The 24,488-nt window shown below is 39.2% G+C and overlaps 1 protein-coding gene across 3 annotated transcripts; it reads left to right on the top strand.

Moving 5' to 3' along the window:
- Nucleotides 1–427: 427 nt before the first annotated feature.
- Nucleotides 428–23,924, top strand: Pdzd8 (PDZ domain containing 8). Of its 3 annotated transcripts, none has more exons than XM_069498417.1 (15): nucleotides 428–618; nucleotides 3,705–3,869; nucleotides 7,348–7,530; nucleotides 8,772–8,964; nucleotides 9,681–9,891; nucleotides 10,350–10,515; nucleotides 11,350–11,550; nucleotides 12,105–12,302; nucleotides 12,869–13,509; nucleotides 14,157–14,373; nucleotides 14,856–14,964; nucleotides 18,090–18,218; nucleotides 22,080–22,203; nucleotides 23,121–23,310; nucleotides 23,756–23,924. In XM_069498417.1, exons 2-15 carry the CDS (start codon nucleotides 3,717–3,719, stop codon nucleotides 23,903–23,905), a joined length of 2,865 nt encoding a protein of 954 aa, XP_069354518.1. In that variant the 5' UTR covers nucleotides 428–618; nucleotides 3,705–3,716; the 3' UTR covers nucleotides 23,906–23,924. The 3 variants fall into 3 exon arrangements, 2 of the variants coding, with proteins under 2 accessions (XP_069354518.1, XP_034824149.1); XM_034968258.2 differs by having other exon boundaries at nucleotides 428–609; XR_011236719.1 differs by lacking the exons at nucleotides 23,121–23,310; nucleotides 23,756–23,924 and adding an exon at nucleotides 18,941–19,019.
- The last annotated feature ends 564 nt before the right edge of the window (nucleotides 23,925–24,488 follow it).

Here is a 24,488-nt window from a genome sequence, read left to right on the forward strand (position 1 = left end):
GCACTAAACAGTAAAGTCACGCATCGCTCTTCACATTAAACCTTGACTCTGTAACTAATATACTCCGATGTCCCTTAGTGCCCTACCTGTTAGCTGCGTTCCTATTGGAAAACATCGCGTAATATCTATCGATCTACTCAACGCGCAAGCGTGCTTATAAAATTCCCAATTTTAAAACTTTTGCATGTTTAATGTGGATACAATTTTTTTTAAAGAGTTGAACGTCTTATTATATGTTTGATAGGTCCTGACTCCTGATCGATTTGTAAACAAATCACGTTCTTTAACTGTCGTTATCATTGGATTGGCAGTTGGAACCCGTGGAACCAATACTTTGCAAGAACTTTTATCCAATTGGCCAACTTTGGCGCATGCTCATACTTGTGTTGAAAAATAAATCGGAGCAAAGTGTCAGTAACGCAAGAGATCTCCCGTGCCGCCGGTTTTCCGGCAGGCGTTAGGCCTTTATTATTTTCTTATTAAAATCTCTACAGAGATCAGTAGAGTTAATTTAAGTTAGCCGGTTTCGCGTAGACTTCGGTTTTGTGTCAATTGTTGTTTAGTGATTATGTATTAATGTTAAGTAGTTTTAGCTAAATCTAAAATAAGGTAACTTAGGTAAGTTTTCATCACAGCTTGTTATTTTCTTTTTGTCAATACGCTTTGTATGATTGTATCTTTATCTGTTGCTAAGTAGGTGTTAATAGTGCTTTGGTTGTAGTGTTTATAGGGTTGGTTTTTTTGTTTCAGAAAATAAGTGTTACATTTATTAGGGTGGGTGTGGACTACAAAGTGAATTAAAAATGTTACCGGTGCTTTTGCATTAATTGCAAAAGCAAGAGTTGTTTTTTAGGGTTCCGTACCTCAAAAGGAAAAACGGAACCCTTTTAGGATCACTTTGTTGTCTGTCTGTCTGTCTGTCTGTCGTGAAAAACGTGAATTTGTGGTTACATCACACAAAAAAAATTAAATTGTCATGAACAATTACTATTTTCAATTTTCGAAGTAGATAACTATATCAAGTGGGGTATCATATGAAAGGTCTTCACCTGTGCATTCTAAAACAGATTTTTATTTATTTTTATGCATCATAGTTTTTGGATTATCGTGCAAAATATCGAAAAAATACGACTGAAATACGGAACCCTCGTTGCGCGAGCCTGACTCGCATTTGACCGTTTTTTTTGTAGGTACTTGTTCATGTAGGTACTTAGTATTATACGATCTAGTATTCGCTTTGTTAGGGGAGCATAGATTATGTGGATCGCTCTTTGAGTATAATTGATCTGTTTTCTTTTCTCTCTTAACATTGAATAGATAGACATACCTATTATGTACGGTTAGTTCATACTTAAGATTTTTAAATGTTCTTAAAAAAATATTGCGTCCTTTAAAAATGTTAATAAATCTTTTACCAAATCTGATAGTACTTACCTATAGTAGAACAGGTTACCAAAGTTGTTTACCAGGTCTATTATTTTAATTTATATGTAAACTAGCTTATGCCCGCGACTTCGTCCGCGTGGACTACACAAATTTTAAGCCCCTATTTTACACCCTTAGGGTTGATCTTTAACTATGAGATTTTAACATATGAGCTTAATAAAATATGTAATACTGCTAATTGCAAAAATATTAAATACAAAACTGCTTTATAGCCACTTCAAAACTGACAGCGTTTCATACAAACTTCAAACCCCTATTTTACCCCTTCAGGGGTTGAATTTTGAAAAATTCTTTCTTAGCGGACGCCTACGTTATAATAGCTATCTGCATGCCGAATTTCAGCGTGATCCGTCCAGTTTGAGCTGTGTGTTCATAGATCAGTCAGTCAGTCAGTCAGTCAGTCACCTTTTCCTTTTATATATATAGATTAATTAATTCAGATTTTCCCGTAATGTTCTCTATAAGACCTACCTACCTGTCAAATTTCATGATTCTAGGTCAGACCGACATACTAGAAACAGACAACAAAGTGAAAGTGATCCTATAAGGGTTCAGTTTTTCCTTCCGAGGTACGGAACCCTAAAAATTAGGATAAAGCGTGTTTTTTGGGTATATCATTTGGTCATAATTATTTTCAACAATTTTAGGAAATAGCAAAGCAGGTTCTTCGCGTGTTTTTTATAAAATAGTCCTTAGGTAGTTATATGACGTGTAGGTAAGTTACAATAAAAGTTGTTCAGCTATAACCACTCACAGCCCCAAGGTTTTGTAACCTCCCCCTCATTATGTGAAGTATTCACAGTAGGAGGTTAGCACGCTACGTACGCCGCGCCGTAGAGCATTAAGTAATTTCGTAGGTCATTAGGTCTACGAGAACGTCTACTGTTGACTGTTGTCCACCGCCTACTTTCAAAGATTTTTATATTATTTCGATAATACTATCACTTGATTGGACACTAACATTTTTTTTTATTCAAACATTTATACCTACTCCTACTACCTAAGACAGAGAACTCATGTCCACTATCATGCGAAGGAAGCTCGCTTTCTTTGGACATTTACAAAGTGGAGCCCAATTCTCATTTCCAAGATTCGTCGGACCAATGAGTCGCGAACAAGTGCTCGCAAACGCACACATTTATTGTACCTTATACCTACTTATACCGATACGACTTACACACAAGCATGACCCACTCGCCTTCGTGAAATGCAAGAACTATAGCTTCTAGCGCATAGATAACACACTATATACCAGTTCTAGCGATAAGCCGACATGAAATGAATATCAAGAGATTTTTTAAATTCATACAGTCATGTAAACGCGCGTATTTCTCCCTCCCAAACATTCCTCGTCACACGACAAAGAAAACCTTTTAATAAAGACTTAGAAATCTATTGATTTTCGAAACAAAAGCCAACAGCGGGATAGCTTTCCGGGAAATCCAATACGGTTGACAACTCTATTCTGTATTTTAATGTAGCTGCGTTCAGGAAAATTGGAAAATGGAACGCGATACACAAAAAGGTAATCTTGAATAGATTGTGTTTCAATGCAAACAAAAAAGTCGTTAACTTGTGGGAAAAGGGTCGGTCGTAACAATGAAAAGGTGCCTAATTTAAGGAAATACAAGTTTGTTAATCCAAGGAAAACAGAAATTCCTTTAGAGACTTTTAATTGTTAGTTACTAGAGAGAAGAACAAAAAAGAAGCTCAAGTGCGAGTGGGACTCGCACAAGAAGAGTTCCGTGCCATCGTAATTACAAGAAATAGCACTTTTTATTTTCATGCCGGCCATTTTGAATTTTTCAACTCTACCTATTACGATTCACGAGATACAGCCCCCTGACAGACGGACGGACAGCGAAGGTGTCAATGGAAGCTGTGCGTTGATAGATCAGTCGATCAGTCAGCTTTTTCTTTTATATATATATATATAGATATATAGCAGACAGAGGCACTCTTGTCATGGTTCTACTCATGTGCTTTTGCTTTCGCATAAGTACCTAAGGTACCTACCTAGGTGCTAACTACTAAGTATACTAATAATATAATAGAATAGAATATATTTTTATTCAAGTAAACTTTTACAAGTGCTTTTGAATCGTCAACTAGTTTAATTTACTACTCGTTCGGAATGCCGTTCCTACAGGAGTTGCTAGCTTATTACGGTTCCTAGTTTGTCTGTCGTGGAAATAAGTATAATGAGTATGGATGGTGTAGTAGGTACTTAATTGATTTTAAGTAACGATCGTTTTTAGCCAAAAGCCAAAATGCCGGACTGGGGTTGGATGGTGATGGCAGCGATCTTCGGAGCAGTCTCCGCGCTCTCCGTGCCGCTGGCATTGCTGCTGTACTTCGTGAGACCTTTCGAACAGAAGACGCCGGCCGAAGAAGACTTCTGCTTACCTATAACTTTACCACCGGTAAGTTTGTGCTGCAATTATCAAGTCACTAGCTGATGCCCGCGACTTCGTCCACGCTGACTTAGGCTTTTAAAAATCCCGTCGCGCACTATATATTTGACACAGGTAACCCTAAAGTAGACTTATTTTTCTTTGATTTTAGGTAGGTAGTAGGTACGTCACTATATTTTATTATAAGTCCCGCAAACTGCTATTACGCTGGACCCACGTCTCAATAACATCGAAATGACGTCATTTTGACGTCAGCCGAAATAAAAATATACCATCAGCTCCAAACTTCAGTCTAGTGCTGACGTCACTTAAAAGGCGGCCACGCGTATTAGCAATTTGCGGGACTTATATTAGGCAATATTTGACACATATGACTCAGAGATTGCCTCACGCTAGTTCATTCTGGAAGAGGTTTGTGCAGGAATATGCCGTTGGTATCTACTGTGTTTTTTTATTTTGTCAGTAGATAGGTATGTATTGAAATTCGACTTGTTAAAATTCAATTCCTTGACAGATCATCTAACAGCAATAAAAGTACGCGTAAAGGCACAGTCTACGATAGTATTGGATCCCTAGATTTTATAGTCCCCAATTCGGTTGATGTTCACGTAAAAGGGTAATAAAAGTGGATAATTTATTTTCTTGACTTTTACTGTTATTTGAATTGTGAAGTAATGAACGGTCGTCGTGAGTTCTTGCCATGTTACCCTCATGAACTTTACGAGCTATCTTGCTGGGCCAACGTTTGTCTGAATTTAAGTAGATACTAACTTACAGTGCCCGGCAAACAACTTGAGCATTGACGCGATTGGCTGGCGAATGGCGGGTGCACTCGATTGGTTAATCTGTCGGCGCGCGTGCACGCGATTGGTTGATACGTCGACTTTCGCTTCCCGGATTCGTCAACTTTCTCCCGCTATGCTGCTTCAGGTCCAAGTTGTTTGCCGGGCACTATACAGTATGTTGGCATCACAAAAAGAGTTCCTTGAACTTGCGCAGTGAGTGATTTATTTATCTACTAAATGATGCCCGCGACTTCGTCGCGTGGATTTAGATTATTAAAAATCTCGAGGGAGCTCTGATTTTCCAGAAGAAAAAGTAGCGTATTGTCTGTCTTCGAGATGCAAACTACTTATGTTTTTTTTAGTCCTTGACTGCAATCTCACGTGGTAAGTGATGATGCAGTCTAAGATGGAAGCGGGCTAGACTGGAACCCACACCCCTTTTGTTTCATACGTCATCGTATTGGAACGCTCAATCGCTTGGCGGCACGGCTTTGCCGGTAAACACCATAAACACATACCATACACATAATATAGAGGCACATAGTTCGAAACAACGATAGATGTTGGGGTTCCAAGGTGCTAGGTAAGTACCCATTGGTTTCATAGTTTTATAAATGCAGTCATTGCGGACTGCAGTCAATCTGCATCGCGTGCCATTTCGAAATCAAAAAGCCGTCAACCAAAGTTCGATTCACTCTGTAGCTAGGCTAGGTTACCTATTTATATTTCGATGGTGACGACTACCTACTTGTATACTTCGTTATTTATTGGGTGAGCAATATTTTCCTACTCAGAAAGAAGCTTAACCATAGGTATGAATAGGAGCTACCTATGAGTATCTATCTATCCAAAATAGATTCACCTAAAGTCAATTTTTTAATCCCGGAGACCAAAAAGACATTTCATGTGTTGCTTGTTTTTTACGGCTCTTTAATAGTGAAATGGTGCAATCGATACTTTACCGATAAAAATAAAATATTTATGGGTTTTCTTGAATGAGACAACAAAATGTGTTGAAAATTATTCCAATTCAAATGAAATAAGTATGGGCTGATTCACAATTTATGAGTTTTACATACTGTTGAAAAATTCCTTAGGTGAATTTATTTTTGTTACTAATTTATTCTTTTATTCTTTTAAATAATATGTGATTAGACTGATTAGGGCTACTTTATAATCTCGTAATTACACATTTCGTATGTTTATTTTACTCGTTATGCACGAAATATTATTTTATTAACGATTTTAATCTAAGCCGCAAATCTGCCAATCCGTACCTACTTGGTCAGTCAGCATGGTAGACTATGGGCCTATGGCCCACCACTTCCTATTCTGAGAGGAGACACTTGTTCAGTAGTAAGCCGGCGATGGGTTTATGACATGGTTTACAATTTAACATGAAATGATTATGTGTCGAGGACCGGGTGTGGTGGCGCTCATTAGGGAAGGCCTATGTCCAACAGTGGATGTCCAAAGGTTGATGATGATAGGTATTTATTAGCTTTTTACCATCAGAATTCTCTTTCAATCTAAGTTACGTAAGTAATAAATCTAAAGTAGTGTTAATTACTAATTAAAATATTCGGTAAAATATTGTTTACTGGCAAACGTTACGTAGGTACCAATCGTGTATAATAATTAATTAAATACTATACCTACCAAATTAATTAATTAATACTATAGCGCACGTCACACAGCCTTAATTTGTTTAATTAACGAGATCCTAATTTGTTCCTTGAAAGAGAAAACTTATACCTACAGCTACATAAGAAATTGGCACGTTTGATGTTTGTACAGAGTTAGTCAATTTCCGCAATTTCCTGGTATTTTCTCAACCCGTCGTTGTCGGCGTAACATTTTCCTTAATAACAATCAAGGTAAATGTTAAGCTTTACCTAATCCTGACTTAAATATTTGAATTTAAATGGAAGAATTTGAAACTTTTACGTGTCACGTAATCAAGACAATGTGTGGAATGAGGGTACCGAACGGGCATGGGCCGACTTTTATGCTAAGCAACTGCCTAAGCTTGGCGATCGGGGGTGTCCAGCTATTAGGCTTCTATAGGTGGTGTTCTGTGAATATAATATTTTGTAAGGCAAAAAGACGGTCTCTTGTAGGGACTTCCACGCGCCATGGTCTATCGCCGTCTGAATTCAGCTGCTCCCTGCGACAATTAATCTAATAGAATAGAATAAATTTTTATTCAAATAAACTTTTACAAGTGCTTTTGAATCGTCAGAATAATTTACCACTGGTTCGGAATGCCGTTCCTACCGAGAAGATACTAAATAAGCTTAATAGCTGACTGCTCGGCTAATCTTATTCAGTGTTGGGTTTCATCATCATCATCATCAACCTGTGGACGTCCACTGTTGGACATAGGCCTTCCCTAAAGAGCGCCATCTCACCCAGTCCGAAGCCTTCCTCATCCAGCCACTTTCCGCGAGCCTCTTTATATCGTCGGTCCAACGTGCTGGAGGGCGTCCCACACTACGCTTGGCTAAACGCGGTCTCCACTCAAGGACTTTCCGGCTCCAACGGCCATCGCCTCTGCAACAGGCATGACCTGCCCACTGCTACTTCAGCTTGCTAATAGTTTGGGCTTTGTCAGTGACCTTGGTTCTCCTTTTGGTTGGGTTTCAGGAATAAACAAACCCTGAGAGTTTATTTCTGAAACCTAATAGAAAATACTTTTGCAGGAAATTCTGAACCAATTGACTCGAGGTGCAGGCAGTGCGCCAGAGGGAGCGCTCAACGCAATGCTACAGTTCATATTCCAGCAGAGCACAGCCGATACTCGCTGGCTGCGGCGGCGTATGGCCAACGAGCTCGCTGAACTGCTGGCCAAAACATCCTCTGGAAAGATTTTTGAATCCCTTACAGTAAGTTTAGTGTAAAAAAAACCGGCTAAGTGCGAGTTAGGCTCGCGCACCGAGGATTCCCTACTACAGTCGTATTTTTTCGACATTTTGCACGATAATTCAAAAACTATGACGCATAAAAACTAATAAAAATCTGTTTTAGAATGCACAGGTAAAGTCCTTTCATATTATGATACCCCACTTGATATAGTTATCTTACTTCGAAAATTGAAAATGCTTATTATTATTACTTCATGACTACAATTTTATTATTTTTGTGTGATGAACCTAACCCTAAATTCACGGTTTTCAGATTTTCCCCCTTATGTCTGCTATAAGATCTATCTACCTGCCAAATTTCATGATTCTAAGTCAAAGGGAAATACCCAATAGGTTTCTTGACAGACCGTCAGACAGACACACATACAGACAGACAGGCAGATAGACAGACAAAAGTGATCCTATAAGGGTTCCGTTTTTCCTTGTGCCTGCTTTGTGGTTATCAGTCTCACAGGGACATATCTGTTTCATTCGAAACTGACTAAATATAAATTAAATAGCTTACATGAGATTTCTTTTCCGTAGATTTAGATATTTTAAAATCTCGAAGGTACCCTTTGATTTTTCTTGGTTAAAGTTATCCTATATCCATCTTCACGAGGCAAGCTTGTCCGCTGTAATCCGTTAAGTAGTTGAGGTGTAAAGTAACAAACAAACAAAGACACTTTCGCATTTAACATGAGTACAGATGAAGATGCATGAAGAAATTGGAAACCTAACATTTATAAAATTTATTCTTAAAGCGTGTTAGTAAATGAATAATTCTGCTTGCAACATTTAAATGAAATTACAGTGGAAACTCGATTAACCGAACTAATACGTTAGGGATTCGGATAATCTAAAATCCGGATAATCGAATGTATGAAGAAAAGCGGATTTTGTGCATATTATGTAGTGTCACTATAATAGTATTTTCAATTTTCAAAGTAAGATAACTGAGTATACCAAGTAGGATATCATATGAAAGAGGGCTTTGTCTGTACATTATTCTAAAACAGATTTATATGCATAATAGTTTTTGATTTATCGTACAAAATGGCGGAAAAAACACCCGAGTATGGAACCCTCGGTGCGCGAGTCTGACTCGCACTTGGCGGAACAATTTTCGGTTGGTGGTCCGGATAATCGCGAATCCGTATAACCGAGGGCCGGATAATCGAGTTTCTACTGTACTTAGAAATACTTTAATTCCATTTCAACAGCTCCGTTCACTAGAAGTAGGCACAGAGTTCCCGAGCATCACCAATCTGCGTCTTGTGAATGGAGAGTTAGAAGACGACGGAGCACGGCTGCGGTCTCTGGACTTGAAGTTCGACCTGCAGTACGATGGCAGCTTCAGGATAGAAGTCGATGCCGTCATGCTGTTGGGGAAGATTGCCAACATTTCTATTACCGGTGCGTAGAAACATTTTTACGCTTTGGAGTGTGTTGTCAATTGCAATTATTTCCACTGTCTAAAACAATCTGTCCAGTAAAGTATTATCTATACAGTATACTATTTCTATATTCTTCTTCCAAACATGTTCCCAGATTTAAATCGGGGTTCGCTTGATCGTTTATGCAATTTTTTTATAACAGATTTCTGAACTTTGTGAATAAGATTTTTGAATGCAATAATTTCTTTGATACACTTTATACACCACAAAACAAAAAAGAGTTCTGTCCGCATCTGTATCCATCCGCATCTGTATCCATTTTTCAATTTAAAAGATCCGTAGTCAGCAACTTCATAATTTTCTTCGAAGTTGCGGATGAGGACTATACGCACAAATGAATTTGAAACCTGCGGTGAGTCAAAGGGGCGAGGTCAGAGTTGCATTTCAGTATCCAAATCATTATCCACATCCACACCCTCGTTCGCATCCTCAAAACTGTATACCTATATTATCCTCATCAGCACTCTTATCAGCAAAACGACATTCGTTACAAGACTGCAAAAAATAAAAATAAAAGGAAAAACATTAACTACAATTTGATTATTTCCTTTTAAATCGACGCCTTGACCTGTGGTCTCTTAGACCAAATTCTCTTTTAGTATTCGCCTCACAGACCGCTAGGTACTATAACAGTTTAACACCTCCATACAATTTAGCTTTTTTCCTCTATTTCAGTGGAAAGCATAAGCGGCAACGTGCGGGTAATGTTCCGACGCACGCCATACACGCACTGGGCGATCGCATTTGAAGCTCCTCCGCGCCTGGAACTGCGAGTGCGAGGTCGTTTCCAAGGCAGGCAGCTCAAGCCTCGGCTAGCGGCCCTCGTCGCCGCTCATATCAGAAGGGCCGTGGCACAGAGGCACACGCTTCCCAATTATAAAATTAGGTAAGTTATAAAGAAAATAGATACTTAGTAAAAAAAATATTCCAACTCACGCCATACACGCAGTGGGCGATAACATTCGAAGCTCCTCCGCGCCTGGAGCTGCGAGCGCCAGGTCGCTTCCAAGGCAGGCAGTTCATAAGCCTCGACTAGCGGGCCCTCGTCACAGCTCATATCAGACGGGCTGTAGCACAGCGACACACGCTTCCTAATTATAAAATTAGGTGACTTATACAGAAACTAGATACTTAGTAAAACATGTTCTAACTCCCAACGCACACCCTATATGTACATGCACGGGGCGCTCGCGTTTCGTGCAAAAGGCCAAATTGTGATCTCCAAAATTTTGTTAATGCAATAAATGGTTTGGTTCTGACATTGTTCGCCAAGAACAAATTGTGTCAATCTCATCATATTATAGTTCAGAAAGTGTTTCTAGAAATATCTTGTCTTGGTTTCAGATATAAGCCGTTTTTCCCAAAGTCCGAGCCAGGCAGTACGGAAGGAGAGGATGGTCCGACGCCTCACGGTCGACTCACGGTTCGACTGGTTGAAGTGACTCGGCTGCACTGGGCCGGAACCAACGGCACTGTACGCGCTGCGTTAGCCGTGGACTCACATGGATGGGTAAGACCTTTGAAAAAGCACCAAAAAACATAGAGCCCCATAGCCCCCCGGGAACCAAGGAACTAACCAAAGGTTATGCTCAGTTCCTCGAGAGTACCAGAAGGTTGATTTCTTTTTACGTACCTATGGTTAAAAAATATAGAGAATCAATATGAACAAGTTTTACAAATTCTAAGCCTGTTTTGGAGGGTCAAGAAATGTTTTGTTAACTTAATTACCTATGCTATTAGACCATTATTAGTTTTTTTTTAATAGACTAGTGCTTATAAATACTATCTGTCCCGGCTTACTCACGTTTGTAGTCGACGTTAGGTGTCAAAACCGCGGCGCGTGCGCGGACGGACTCCCTTGAAAAAGGACCCCGGATGGGTTCGAAACTAGTCGGGCTAACGTCGACTACAAACGTGAGTAAGCCGGGACAGATAGTATTTATAATGGAAATCACTCACGGTAGTTTAAACGCTAAAATAGACTAGTGCTTGGCTGCAATCAGACCTGGATGAGCTAAAACATCATGCCTTAGTGGTCTTTCGAGTAGTTTCCAATTCCAAAGTATATAGAGATGCGCCTGCGTCCGAAAATTTACGTCAACACGCGCTTAATTAAAATAGATTAAAAATTCCACAATCACCTTGAAAATGTTGATGTGTGTGTGTGATACTTGACTACTGGAGCTCGTCGGTTGCTGAAATCGATGGAGCATGGAATTCAGCAAACCTGAAAATACATAAGACGATATCGAGTTTTCTGTAAGAACTCCAAAGTAAACTAAAATTTTACAACCCAAAGAAATTTTTAATAATATAATAGGGAACTTCTTTCTTTCTATTGTAGGTATCACTTCGCCGCGGTATCCTAGTTCTTGACGTGGTTCTACCGGCAGTGTCTGGTCCACTGGGGCTGGTGTGTTGTCAAGGAGTGGGTGTGGTGTTAGTGGACACAGTGGTGCCCATGTCGCCGGCTTACAGAGTCGACCTGCGTCGCGATGACGTCGTGTTGGCCATCGACAACAAGCCTGTCAATAATGTTGCTCAAGTAAGCTGCTTTCTCAGTAAGGTTCTTATAGGTATACCTAACTCTGTGGGATCCTCAATGCGATTAATTTTCGACGTGATTCTGGCAGCAGTATCGGGTCCGTTAGTGCCGGTGCGTATTAGATTTTGGTGAAGTAAGTTGTCCTAGATTTGTTATAGCATGCTACGCATTACCACATTACAACAGTAGGTAACTAGCGCAAGAATAATGTCAACTATTTTTCAACTTTGAACGAGGAAAACAGTATTTTGCTTTGACAAAGTACCTACGTAAATATACAAGCAGATTTTTTAATATTCTCGTTTTCTTCTCTATTTTCAAATTTGACTGCCTTGAAATCTGATATAGAGATTTGAGAGGATCTCGGATGGAAAAATTTATCCAAGCCTGGACTTCACTAGACAGATAGATCATATGTGCCCTGCCTACTGCCCTTTAGCTTCACAACCTGTCGACTCGAGCTATATCAGCCACTCTGGTTTTTCGACAAACAAAGGATTATTTGGCCTTAAATAATTTTAGTCATTTGATAACCACAGTCTTGGCTTTCGCAGGTGGGAAAACTATTACGTATTGTAGAACGCCGCGCAGTAACAGTGCGTGTGAGGAGGGGCGGGTCGGGAGGCTCAACCAGAAGGGAAGACGAGCCGAAAAGACTGCGCACTAACTTCTCCTTCCGACGCGTTTCCGAGGTCATGGAAGGCGTCCGAATACAGGGTATCCGTACTGCGTCTTCGAAGAATAACTTAACGGTAAGTGTATTAACTACTAGATGTGGAATCCGATTTTTTTAATGCCGTAGTAATTTTCGGGAATAAAAAGTAGCTCATGTTCTCCGGGATACAAACTATCTCCGTACCAAATTTCGTTTAAATCAGTTATGCAATGGGACTGTTAAAAGGTACATGGGACAGTAAAGAGTCAGACACACTTTTGCATTTATAATATTAGTATTGATAACTGAAAGTGCTTGAATGGGATGGGACGGACATGAATAACTATACGCCGACACAGCCATTTGTACTGCTGTCTAATTTGCCACTGTTAAAATATTGATATGGATAGAGGAAAAAAATGGATTCCATAGTAATCATGATAACACTCGGAACTGAAATATTACCTTCAAAGACTTTGAGATTCAAAGATTTAATTGAGTTACCACGGTAGCTTAATCAAAGCAAATAATTTATTTTTGACTAACGCGCAAAAGAAAATTTCAAACGACTTGCATACTTCCAGTCGTTCGTATTTTCTGACATGATATTTGCGAGCGCGAGCAGTGTATTCCAGATTTAATATCTACAATTTTCGGTTTTAGGAAACAGATTCACCTTCAAAGTCATCAGAACAACAATCTGAAAACGACACTCCAGTCAAACAAAAAACTGAACCACAAACTATAAGGCCCGTTTCCAAAACCACGGACCCGATTGGCCCAGCAAACTTCGGTTTACGTAAACGCAGATGTTCCGTAGAAAACAAATCTTCTGACAGTTCTGCCGGAAGCACACCACCGGCTTCTGGTGCAAGCACCCCTTTGCGACAATCCGTAGTAACAAACAAGACTGTCAAACATCCAGACATACCCATTATTAAAACAGATTCCTCCGAATGCAAGATACCCGAAAAGGCTGAAAATGCGGAGGAAGAAGAACTATTCGAAACGGGCGGCCCTAGACAGTGCGAACACGTAGAAATATGTCAAATGTTTTGGACAAAATGTGTGCCAATAAAACCGATAATACCATTCGACGAAGAAACCGAATTTAAATTGAACGAGAATCACAAGTACCTGAATATAAATGTGTGGTCAACGATGCCGGGAGAGAAAGATGAAATTTTACTAGGTTATTTGAATATACCGTTAGCGGCGTTGCTTGGCGAGTGCCAAGACTCCACGGTTCCTCATCACATGAAACGTTATCAGTTTCTGCCGCCTGATGTAGATATTAAGTTTAGGTAAGGTATTTTATTTTAAATATGATTTAAAAAAAAACTATGATCTAGTAGTAAGTAGCCTGCCTAAAACTGTCTCCAGCTGATAGCTTAGAGTTTCCTACTAAACAAATGCCTTACACACAATGCTTACACATAAAGAAAACATAGTTCGAAGTAAATAATGAGCACAAAGTGTAGGTAGTTACGTACACGATGGGTCAACGAAAGGATTCGGCGTTAGGTATATTAGGTTCGTTCTTTTCTTTTGGTGTTGTGTCTACATGCATACAAACATGCACATAACACACACAAACATGCGCACATATTGGCTCACGTTACACCATAGCGCAACAATCCCTTGACCTTGTGTGTTCGCTCATTTCGCAGGAATACAATAATATAATGGAATAAATTGTCCATATCCGTTCTATCCTATAGCCAAGTGTCCACTAGCAATAAGTCTTGCAGAAATTGGCTCTAGCAATTCACCTGCATGTTACTTGTACTGTGTAGGTAATTAAGTACACTCGCGCTAAAAATTGCGGAAGTTACATTTCAATACAATAAACTTGCAGAAATTGGCAACGACAGAAACTTATGCAAGAAAACTTGTCTGTGGACAATCGGCCTATGAAATTAGGTATTACAATTCAGTTGTCATATTTCAGCAAAACCCACAAACTGGCATCTCACGCGGGTTTCGAACCGTGCTTATGTTTCGGGGATGCTCTAGTTTGGTGGGAGTGGGAAGACGCCGGGAACGCGCGAGTACCACGTCCAGCGCCAAAGAACAATCAACCAAGAACCCAGCCTGCTAGAACTGTCCATGATTTTGTACGGACGCACTTTCATAGGTCCACGCAGTGCGATTTTTGTAATAAAAAGGTAAGGGCATCTCTATTAAAGGTAAACTCGTTTGAAATTATTAGAACAAAAGGACAGACTGTAAATTTAAAGAAATTTGTGTTTAGGATTCGGTTTCTAAATTACCAACTGAGCTAGAAAATTTGAAAAATTCGATATCGAATTTAACTTAATTTTTATAAGTAGACTATTTGAAATGAAATAATTTTTATTGCATATAGGACAACTTGTACCATCTTAGGCTACGTATATTTTAGCAAAAACGAGAAATTAGAAAGCATCACATCATTTGAGAATTAATAACTGCGTAACAAAAAGATAAATTAATCTAAAATTTTCCTAGAGCTAGATACTCTTCAACGGAATTGAATTTTGTCTTGCATTATAACGGCCTACTGAAAGTCCTCATAGTTAATTTCTTAATAGCGATGTCTTATCCTGTACAAATCTTCGTTCAGTCTGTTACACTTCGAGGCCATTATATTCTAATTGTTTTGTCCTAGATTTGGCTGAAAGACGCAATGCAGTGCCGCAACTGCGGTCTGTGTTGTCACAAGAAATGCGTTACCAAGTGTCAGGAGACTTCACCGTGTGTCCCGAGACAAGATCGAGGTAGGTATAGTTCGCGACAGGTCGAGATGGCAATAGGAGTATGAGTTGGGGGGATGCCCCGCACACCCCGCATGTTACCCGCGCTCGCCCGTACTGGGTTAGTACGGGGCGTTCCCTGCCCGATTGCTGTCTCGATCTGTCGCTTACTATAATTCATCTTGGTGTTACCATTCGACCCGCCTCGGCTTCGTCTAGTGGAATTTTTGGAAATAACGGATAGAAGGAGAATGAAAATGTCTTGGACCCAGTTTTCTAAGTAGCATTGCACTAGGCAGGGAAATTATGTTCGCAAGATGGTAACTACAGCCATACCCGAAACTTGCCGCGCGAAAATATTGTGAAAATGTAATTTTGAAAATTCTAGTCCAGAACCAAACCTGAACTTGTCACTTATAAAGACAATTAGGTAAGTACACCAAAGAGTGGTGAAACTATGCGGCTCGAAGGACCATAAGATCGTGCGATGAATGTCACGGAAAAAGGTCTCAAGCCAGACACACCCGCCGTCGTCCCTCACTTCATACTGCCAAATAGATATTTTATAAATCATCTACTGCGCAGGTATAATGTCAGTAACCTTTTTACGCGACTTCAACTGTACCAACATTTAACCCCTGTTTTAAGTTATTTGGCTTTTTTTGCTTTATATAAACACACAAAGAAGTCTCTCAAGAAAAGATTGATGGCCTTAGATGTCAACACTCCCGCTTTTCGCAACGTCTCTTTTAAAGCTACCTAATTACTCGTTCTGGATTCCAAAAACGGTTTGTAACGTCTTTATTTTCTTTATAAAAGTGTTTTCTTTGCAAAATATAAAAGATAATAATAACTAATAAAGATTGTATAGAATCAGGCGTTACTTTTCGGAAATCCATTTATACAATGAACTAAATGCTTAGAAAATTGAAAATACTAATTATTAGTTCATGACCACAATTTTTTTTTTGTGTGACGTAACCACAAATTCACGGTTTTCAGATTTTTCCCCTAATACCAGCTATAACCCCACCCCTACCTACCAAACAGCCCACCTACCTGCCAAATTTCATGATTCTAGGCCAACGGGAAGTAAGTACCCTTTAGGTTTCTTGACAGACCGACAGACAGACAGACAGACAACAATGTGATCCTATAAGGGTTCCGTTTTTCCTTTTGAGGTACGGAACCCTAAAAACAATTAAAATATCGCAAAAATGGTTTCGATAACTAAACGCATAAATTGAAATAGCTGATATCAGCTTCCTTAAAAAGGACATCCTAACAAACTTAAAAAAGTTTTAAATATCCAGTTAATAATTAAATCCTTAATCTTCTTCTTCTTATTTTGCTTTGTGGAGCATTAATCTTTTTAAAAATTTTAATTAAACGATTAAAGTTAGGTCACTGACCGCGTTCACGAAATGCGCGTCTTTCTTCTCGTTTTGCGACTTGGCGAAATGTCAACAAAGATATTTAAAAACCAAAACAAGGCCAAAACGTAGTGCGTACATCCTTTTGGTGCGGAAAACATGTAAATAAATTCCTAAAGGAATTCGGCTTTGTTTTATGAAATAATATGAAAGATTTTAACTGATTATTTTGTTCTTTAAAAAATTTGTAGGTCACACACTTCTCTTAAAATGTCCCAAAATCCAAATCTTAATATGGTATCCTACCTATGGTTCGCGACAGGTCGATAAGGCAATTGGGGTAGGAGGCGGGGGAGGGGACCCCGCACACGCTTACAGCGCCCGCGCTATGGGTTAGCGCGGGGGCTGTGCGGGTGTGGGGGCGTCTCCATCCCGATTGCCATGTCGACCTGTCGCGAACTATATCTACCTACTTGTTGTTTGGAATCATAATGAATCTATCTATTTTTTATACAGGGTGTAACCAGAACGCTGGCAAAAACGAACACGGGTGATAGGACCTACTGATGATTACTGATATTATGATACCACAAAAAACCGCGAAAAAAATATAAGAAAATCCTATCTAAATAATTTATAAAAGTTTATAATATATTTCAAATAAAACATCTGACTGACGCTAGAGGTCAACGAACGTTGCGTAAGTAGGCCACTCGGAGTCAATGCCGCGTCGTAGGAGGGCATTGACCCGAGTTATGCACGCTAAACATTGCATTGAAAATACTCAATCACTAAAACTACAAACTGAGGAAATGGTTATTGGTATTGACTATAACAATAACGCTAAGTTGCTAGCGTTTGGTTTACACCCTGTGTGCGTAGCTTAATATGCGTGTTTACTATTAAAAGCCTACCTGTATGTAGAAATATTTTTCCTACATTTTATTAATGGTAAAATCGTAAGCACATTAAAGTAGGTAGGTAGGTGGATTACAAGAGATTAACGTCACGAATGAGGAAGTTAATAATTGTGACATATTATGGTTGTAATATGCTATTGATCTACTGGTTTTTATTCGATACTAGGTATATCTATGGATTAGTGTAAAACATAGAATGCGCTTTATCTGGCTTCTAGACAAAATGATATACTTACCTAATCATTAATTATTGCGGAACGTGGAAGAACGTGGATTGTTGAGTCAGCCCAATTTTAATATGCCTTTCGTCTTCTATACTTAATGAAAGGATAATGAATTTTAAGACATTTGAAAATCGAATTGAGGGCCTACAGATGTAAAAAACCAAAGGATCTAGACCGCAAATCAAGAATGCAAAAGTTGACTAGAATATGCCGCATATAGAAAACGGACCCCATTTATTTAGAGAACGCTCCGACAAAGAAATAAAGAGATATATCCATATCTTAGAGAAAAACCCACATTATTTTATCTATTTATAATATTACTTGCGCCTTCACCCGCGTGGAATAAGGTTTTTTAAAAATCCCGTGGGAACTTTTCGATTTTCTGGGATAAAAAGTAGCCTATGTCACTCTCCACTCTCATCTATACCCATGCAAAAAAAATCACGTCAATCCGTTGCACCGTTGCGACGTGCTTGAAGGACAAACCAATAAACCAACAAACCATCAAACAATTATAAGGGTACCTATACCTACTTATGATTTCTCGGGGATTAACAGTCCTATAATGTGGAAAAGTTCTTCACTAGGTATAATAAAACCTTCACAATAAAGATATCAAATAATTTCAGATCAGTCCTCAGGAGTTGGATGCCCGCCTCCAGAGTTGACCATGACTGAACCGGACAACGCCGTGGACGCCGACTCTGATGATGACGACAAATGTGACAGGAAGGACTCCTTGGATGTCCAAGAAGAAGGTAAGATGTGACTGTAAACTTCACATTTTGTGAACATAATTTGTATCCGTAAACAATTTTTAAGCTATCTAGTTGCTGCAGAATAGTGCACATAATACAGGGCTCAAAGCATATTGTGGTAATGTCGAAACGACAATTCTTAAACATTTCAAAGTAAATTGAACTTTAACTCCACAACGTATTGCACAAATTTGTGTGGAGCAAATTCTTCACGACGCAAAGTGCCTTGAGCCTTAATATATTCTCAACAAAGCTGCAATCTGCAAGGTCGGTAAAATACTAGATAAGTTGATAATATCAAAATTCATTCTATTATAATATGAAAAATGGGAAGTAAAATGAGATGCTGGCGAACAAAAAGGGACATGAAACATCAAGATGATTCGTTCCGTTATTTTATTCCACTTTTATTCATATGGAACTATTCTGTTTTTTCGAAAATGCCCTTAAAATGCTGTTTTGATCTTATATTATAAAATCTCAGAGTCCAATGCGAGGAAAAACAATTCGTTAGAATACCTAGATAAGTCTAAAATATTCGCCAGCTTCTTAAGATTTTTAAATTCTAGGCACAGCTCTTAACTTCTTCACGTCATGTTTAACTTCTAACATTCCGAATATTACTGTAAAAAATCTATTTCTCAAATATCATTTTTGTTTATTTACAACATTTGGTCACCAAAGTTGATCGAATGTTAAAAATCTCGTTTTTCTTTGCACAGACGAGCTACTCGAATGCTGACGAAACCGTCATTAACACACCCGGCCTCTCCTGACACGTACCAACACAAATAAACTCAGGTTTTTGCTCGATCTCAGTGTTTTGCCCCAGATCTTGTGGATTCGCGGGAAATTCTGCGAATCATTTGTTTGATTGGATGTTTATTGCCTTCTAACTGAATTAGGGTGGCAACATACTTATTACACGACGACTATGACGTCACAGGACACGTGTTGAATCAAATCAAATCGTAGGATTTCACATGACTAAAATATCACACTAAGAACACCCGAACACTAAGAAAGTTAGGTTGCGCGAAGGTCCAGCGACGTTGGATTCCTTGATTTATTCCCGCAACGGGCACTACGAGCCATTTTGCCTTTAGTAAAATAATTAATTGATTGATTGGATCCAACACGAGTCGCATGGCGTTGAGTTGTTTTGCGTGTTGAACGGACAACTAGGTACAGAAATGTCTCTTAGTACTTGAGAGCGCTTAATTTACAGAATTTAATATAACAGCGTCGATACACTATGCCTGTAGGAAGCGATTCAAAATAATACCTATTATTTTTTGCGTGCCATTGCCAGAATTACTCCAACATAACATTGAGCTATAGATATAGTTGTAACAAATGCCAGTACGCGGTATGCCATCTGCATCCATGGGTACCACCGAACTTAAGTTTTCGACACTTTGTCCGTAATATATTAAACTAAGTCCAAAGCAGAAATACCGGCATATCACTAACGACCTAGGCAATCCTCAAGAATTTCAAGAGCACTTAGTCCAAAGCCAAGCCTTTGGCATCTGCCTGACAAGCTTTTGTTCAGCCGCGGAGTTAATTCTTATAGTCCAAAGCCGAAATTCAATTTTATTAATTCAGTTTTGGACTAAACGCTTTCAACATTCCTGGGAATTGCCTGGCCAGTTGCGTTGTGCCAAAATTTCTGCTTTGGCCTATAACACATACCTACCTATAGTACGCGACAGGTCATAATGGTAATCGTGCTAACCCAGTGTGGGTGAAGCGGGTGACGTGCGGGTGTTCGGGGCGTTCTTCTGCTTCATACCCCGATTGCTATCTTGACCTGTCGCGAACTATGCGTTAAATGTCAAAAAACATTTTACTTAAAGATTATGACGCGTGACGCTCTTGAGTTCTAGGATACGTTTCAGTATTCGGCCGTAAGTATGTTATCGCCATTAGCTGTTCTCTCCTTAGTCATTATGCTAGTAGGATGCCTTGAAAGCCCTTTTAGAAACCTGTTTTCCATTACTGCAGTTCCTTTTATCAAGATAATTATATATATTGACAATTGCAAAAACTTTTTTTAAAAAGTAAAATAAAATGATCGAATACTTACCAAACATAAATGCAGTTCCCTGAAGAGATAATTTTTGCAAACCTACAAAATTATTTGCAGAGTTAGATTACATTAATAAAAATTCAAAAAAAAAACAATTCAACAGAATGTTTTTATTCGAATAAACTTTTAAAAAGTTCTTATGAATCGTGAAAAGAATCTGCCTACCAAGGATCATCAATATTTATTACTTAGTTGTAACAAAAATTGATGCTCTGAAAGATGTCCATAGTAGACTCTAGAGTCTAGACCTAGAAAGAGACGCTAAGAGCACCAAACTTACAAAAAAAAATCATGTAACACATAATATTATAATAACGGTAGAACCTAAAATACGGCATTGGTAGTAGGTACGCTTAATTGCGACAGCAAATCCTGGAACATTTGCTATTTCGATAGTAGATACTTCCACATAATACCTATAGCATAGTTAATACATTATTATAGTATACTTATCTAGCTTTAGTACTAGACTTCATTTGCTATTAGGAAACGTGGTGCTTATTATTATCATTGAAATACACTAGCTGTATAAGTAGTTGCCTGATTTATCGAGCGCATCCAATTAAGACCCTCTAACCTTCCTAGAAACATATATTCGTCTTACCCAACATACCTTTATGCTGTTGTGCAACCCGAAAAAGCCCCAAGTTGTTAGCAAATTAAAATAACAATTTATACTTAAATGTACGGTCTGGTTAATTTAATTTTCAAGGCTAATGAGTCACATTTTGTAATTGAAAGACAATGCAATTTAGCTCGACTTGTATGTTATCTTATAGATCTCGTTGAGGTTGCCGTCAGCTGATGAGACGTTAGGCTGTTGTCAATCGAAAATGAATTTTATTCTTATTCGTCAGAGAACACAATTCACGCTGATTTGACATTCTCTATTTCGTTAGATTGAGGAATGACTTTACATAAAACATAACAATTTCTAACACATATTATGGAATACCAATTAAGCACTCTATATACTTTCGAAATTTTACATAACTACCTCAATACATAACAATTAGTTTATGAAGAGTTACCAATATTTTAATCGGCTGTTAAAGTAAAAGTGTATGTAGGTGAATAATATTGTACTTTCGCTACATTTTTTGATAATTGCTGACATTGAATATATTTATTGCGGAAAAGAAATCAAACAATTAAAATGATACAACATTCTCACTTCATTAAGAAATATAAAAATGACAGTGCATTATTATTGCAAGTAGAAATAATTGAATAAGAATTGAAAGAGTAGAATAGCTAAGTACCTTCTTTGGAATGATAAAATGGATGATAACATCATAATTATTTACCTGCTTTGTTTATCAAATGCGAGGTCCAATTTAAATTTTCCTAGCTATGTAATATTATTTACGAGTGGAATTCGCGTAACTATCTGATTCAGCTCTTACTCATCTACAAGATATCTTAGTTAGCTTTTCAATCAATTAGCAAAAATCCTGATTTTCTTTCTCCTATTAAAGTTGCAAATAAATTACAGTTTTGTGTCGAGTCGTAATGCTACACGGGATCGGAGTCTATCTACATACATTTGAAGTTGTGAAGACGAGACATTCGTCTATCGTTGGCGACGCTCAAGGCGTGGTCTAAATTGGTCGATAGTTACGCCTGAGTGCGTTGTGATACACAATACTGTTCTTTGTTAGCATCACATGCTCAGGATAACTTGTCGATATCCTAGAGTATTCTCCTTCTCCTCTCGATATCCAACAGCACAATATCAGCCAATCAGCAAAGATTCTGTTTTCCTCAAGGCGGTGGAGCTATGAGCGCCCTGGTGGCAGGGCTGCGTCGCGCGGGCTCTGCCCATTCCCTGTATGCGCCGAGGAGCAACGCATCTTCCAGATCTTTGCCACCTTCGCCCAGTCACACTCCCAGGTACAGTACCTATCTAAAGGCCTACTTAGTACTCTACAGGACTATAGGTAACGACTGAAGAAAGGATTTGGTGCTCTCTTTTGATTCTTTTGCTGAAGTTCCGTGCTGTGGGTAAAAATGTGATGATAGTTTTATACATATTTTGATACATCAAGTTACCTACAGTAATATAGACTGCTCTAGGAAAGCCAGCGCTACAAAAGGTACATTGTTGGTTCAACCCAATTCCTATCCAAACAGAAAGTCTGTCCCAAATAACGCATGATACATTAGTAACAAAACCTGGTTTTCTAGAATTTTATTATTTCAAACATCATGAAAATCTTTTATTCAGAAAACTTTTTCCACGATCTCACAAATCTGCCATAGGACTGTATAAATTGTGCCCCAAAGTATAAGACCTTGAACTTGAGCAGTATAATCATTGTCAGATAGACATAATTATTTTCATGGAGTAACAATTTTATCCTGCTCTCTATTTTTGTGTAAATACGTCGTCTGGTAAAAAAAGTCTGGGATTAGGTAATTACCTATCCATTACTACGTCTTGGCCATGAATGTGGACGGGCGTGGGAGGATCATTAACGACAAATATCTCTTTGAGGAATAAAGAAATTCTGGTTTAAAATGGATGTTTAAATATTGCAAAGTACTTATCTAGACGATATTTCTTTTTTCAAACACAAGGGAATTGGGCAATCCGTAGAAAATAAAATAATCAATTTTTCTATCCAAAAGGGCAAATTATTTCTTACTTACGCAAGTTATTGATTATCCTAGGCAATTTTAAGAATTTTGTGGTAGGTATGATGGATATTGGACAAACTAACAAAAAGGCGTCAAAAAACTTTTAAGATGCTGTTAAACTTTTAGAGGCGTTCCAGAAATCAGCAAATCTTCCCAATTGATTTCCCCAGGAAACAGTCGCTAGAATCGGGAAACCCGTTCAGCGGTTGCGGCACGTCGTGGCTGGCGCGCACTGGGGTCGGCGTGATGCTGCAGCCTGCGCTGCGCAGCGCCCTGCCACCAGACGCTCTCTTGGCGGCTGCCAGAGACTCCGCTCCGGATCTTGCAGCCAAACTCACTCCCACACAGATACATGAAATGGTAAGAAGGATTTTCCCATCAGCATTCACGGCCATTGTTTTAAGCAGATCAGACCATACAGTGTCACTTTAGGCTTGGGACTAAGTAGGCGAGCGTCCTCGATCGACTCTGAAGACGTGAACTCGCGAAGTAAGCGCTAAGCTTCCAACGCTGATTAATAGCATCTTAATAACATCATCTTTTCGCACAAATATTTTGCGCGAACAAGGAAAAAACCTGACTTTCAGTGACGTGAATTGATATTAAAGCAAAGCAAAGGCAAAAAGTGAATCGTGACTTGTCACGACCGTGTTCACTCTCATATCTCACGTCTCGCTCAACTCATAATTTATGATTAAACGAGACCGAGCACAAGAGACCGAAAATGCTTTGTTATTGTCGAGTCTTCACGGCATCTCGTTTTGCTTTCAATTTCAATTCAAAAATTGTATGTTCTTCACGGCAGCTTCAAGCAGTCCGCGAAGAGCTGTCGGCGCTGGACGCGGGCGGCGAGGAGGGTGGCGAGGGCCGCGCGTGCGCGCTCACGGCGCTCATGCTGCACTGCTGCGCCGCCGCACAGCTGGCGCAGCAGCGCGCCGCCGACGGCAACACTTGATCTCATTAAACCATTGTTCGTTGTACATTTGCGTTTTATTTTTGACTAGCTGATGCCAACGACTTCGGCCTCGCGAACTTACGTTTTTAAAAATCTCGTGGAAAATCTTTGATTCTCAGGGATTAAAATTAACCTACCTATAGTATGCGACAGGGCGAGATGGCAATCCGGGAGCGAACGCCCTACGCACCCGCACAGCCCGCGCGCCAACCCGGTGCGGGCGAGCGCGGGTGACGTGCGCGTGTGCGTGGTGTCCACTCGCCTCATACCCCGATTGCCATCTCGACCTGCCGCGGACTCTATGTCACTCTCCAGGTCTTTAAGAATATTCTTGCAAAAAATCACGCCGATCCATTGCTCTGATGCGGCATGAATGAATGATAAGCCAATGCACAAACAACATAACAGTTCCGCATTTATATAATGGGTAGTGAATGTGATGTACCTAAGTAGTACTGGTTAGGAAGATTAGTAAAATGAGCATGACCTACAGCTGTTTGATACTTCATAGAGATATGTATTGCATTTCTACAAGGTCGCACACGGCACTAATATGGCGGAAATGCGCTATTAATGTTACCTA

The sequence above is a fragment of the Maniola hyperantus genome, chromosome 4 (assembly GCF_902806685.2).
Source record: "Maniola hyperantus chromosome 4, iAphHyp1.2, whole genome shotgun sequence".
Lineage (NCBI taxonomy): Eukaryota > Metazoa > Arthropoda > Insecta > Lepidoptera > Nymphalidae > Maniola > Maniola hyperantus.